This window comes from Balaenoptera acutorostrata, chromosome 4 (genome assembly GCF_949987535.1).
Source record: "Balaenoptera acutorostrata chromosome 4, mBalAcu1.1, whole genome shotgun sequence".
NCBI classification, from domain to species: Eukaryota; Metazoa; Chordata; class Mammalia; order Artiodactyla; family Balaenopteridae; genus Balaenoptera; species Balaenoptera acutorostrata.
In genome coordinates, this window is record NC_080067.1 from 23735634 (window position 1) to 23737802 (window position 2169).

A 2169-nucleotide genomic window follows, 5' to 3' on the forward strand; every position below is an offset into this window, starting at 1 on the left:
GGTCTCTCCCTTACACCTCTCCCCGCCCCCAGCAGTCGCGCTCCCTCTTTCCAACGCGGGCGCGTTGGCAGGTGCGCCCCCTCGCCTTCTCTGCAGCTGATTGGCGCCCAGGTTGGGGAGTCGCCGCCCCGCGCTTATGTCAGAGTGCGTGCGGTCCTGGCCCACCTCGCCTTTGAACTTCGCCGCTTTTGGCTCTCGTTCACCAGCTTCCCCGCATTCTCAGCCTGGTGCTGCGCTAGGCGAGGCAGCTCCGGGAAAGCCACGGGCGGGGGGGAGGGAGCCACGGCCGTAGACACTGGAGAGAAGAGAACCAGAGAAGGCGAAGGTGGAGAGGGGGAGAAGGAGGAGCTTCCTGCCCTCGCCAGCAAATTACCTGGCCACTTAATCCCAGAGACTCCGGTACTTGGGCCCCAGCCTCTGGTGCCGGCAGCCCCCCGGCCGGCCGCCCTCTCCTCCCCCCGCCCTTCCTGCCCCCGCTCGCCCCCCGGGGCCTGCCTAGGTGCCGAGACTGGCATGATCAGCTGAACTTTGCGGGGTGAGCGCTTCTCTCTGGCTTCCCCTCTGCGGTGCGGAGGCGAGGGGAGCGCAGAGCCCCGGCTCAGGACGGACAGACAGGCAGACCGACAACCGCGTCCGGGCTCGCCTGCAGAGCCCCTGCACTGCCCACCCCCACCGCCTAGCCTCCCGGACCATGTCCAAACCTTCAGACCACATCAAGCGACCCATGAACGCCTTCATGGTATGGTCCCGAGGCCAGCGGCGCAAGATGGCCCAGGAAAACCCCAAGATGCACAACTCAGAGATCAGCAAACGCCTAGGCGCCGAATGGAAGCTTCTGTCCGAGGCAGAGAAGCGGCCGTACATTGACGAGGCCAAGAGGCTACGCGCCCAGCACATGAAGGAACACCCTGACTACAAGTACCGGCCGCGGCGCAAGCCCAAGAACCTGCTCAAGAAGGACAGGTATGTCTTCCCCCTGCCCTACCTGGGCGACACGGACCCGCTCAAGGCGGCCGGCCTGCCCGTGGGGGCCTCCGACGGCCTCCTGAGCGCGCCCGAGAAAGCCCGGGCCTTCTTGCCGCCCGCCTCGGCGCCCTACTCCCTGCTGGACCCCGCGCAGTTTAGCTCGAGCGCCATCCAGAAGATGGGTGAAGTGCCCCACACCTTGGCCACCGGCGCGCTGCCCTACGCGTCCACCCTGGGCTACCAGAACGGCGCTTTCGGCAGCCTCAGCTGCCCCAGCCAGCACACGCACACGCACCCGTCCCCCACCAACCCGGGCTACGTGGTGCCCTGTAACTGTACCGCCTGGTCTGCCTCCACCCTGCAGCCCCCCGTCGCCTACATCCTCTTCCCGGGCATGACCAAGACTGGCATAGACCCTTATTCGTCAGCCCACGCCACGGCCATGTAACCCCCAGCCCGGCCTGCCAGACCTGGAGGGCGGCCTGGAATCGGGGTCCGCACCCCGTCCTCTGCGCCTATCCGGGGCCTGCAGATGCCTAGGGGTCAGTCCTGCTGCCACCCCCTACCCCAGCCCAGACTCTGCCTCTCTCTCTTCCGCGGGGATGGTAGGGGCATCCTTCCGGACCCAAGGCGCACACAGGTGCCAGAAACTTCCGTGCGAACGGTTATGACAGCTATACAGCTGCCCCTACCCCGACTGGCCCAAAACAAACCTCCGGCTGTACCCCCTTTGGACAAAAAAAGTAGGCAGTTTTGCTTTATTTATGTCCCCTTCTCTTTCCTCTGATGGGCTTTGGACTCCAGAACCCCCAGATCCTGGTATTATATCTAGAATATGCATATATTTTTTTTTCTTTTGCACCCTGAAGAAAGAGTTAGCTGTGTCTCTGTGTTTTGCCATCAGACACAACTAGGTGCTATTTGCTCTTGTCGTGTGGGGGAAAAGGTTTTAAAAGTTTAAAACCACAGAAGGGAAACATATCTATCTAAAATCATGCTACGATAGTGTTTGCTTCTTTAAAGGTAAAACAAAAGGACCCACATGGTTATTTACTTTGTATAAAGCAGTGCTCCTAGAGACCTAAGTTTACTTTTAGACAGAATGTCAGGTTATGAAGTCAGGAAGTAGAAAGTGAACAAAAATGAAAAGAATAAAAACATCCTGAATGGTCATAAATGTTTTGACAATGTCTTGGAAATGTA

At 60.0% G+C, this 2169-nt stretch overlaps 1 protein-coding gene across 1 annotated transcript; it reads left to right on the forward strand.

Moving 5' to 3' along the window:
• Positions 1-691: 691 nt before the first annotated feature.
• On the forward strand, positions 692-1414 carry SOX14 (SRY-box transcription factor 14). Its single transcript, XM_007170351.2, has one exon. It carries the CDS (start codon positions 692-694, stop codon positions 1412-1414), a length of 723 nt encoding a protein of 240 aa, XP_007170413.1.
• Positions 1415-2169: the final 755 nt, after the last annotated feature.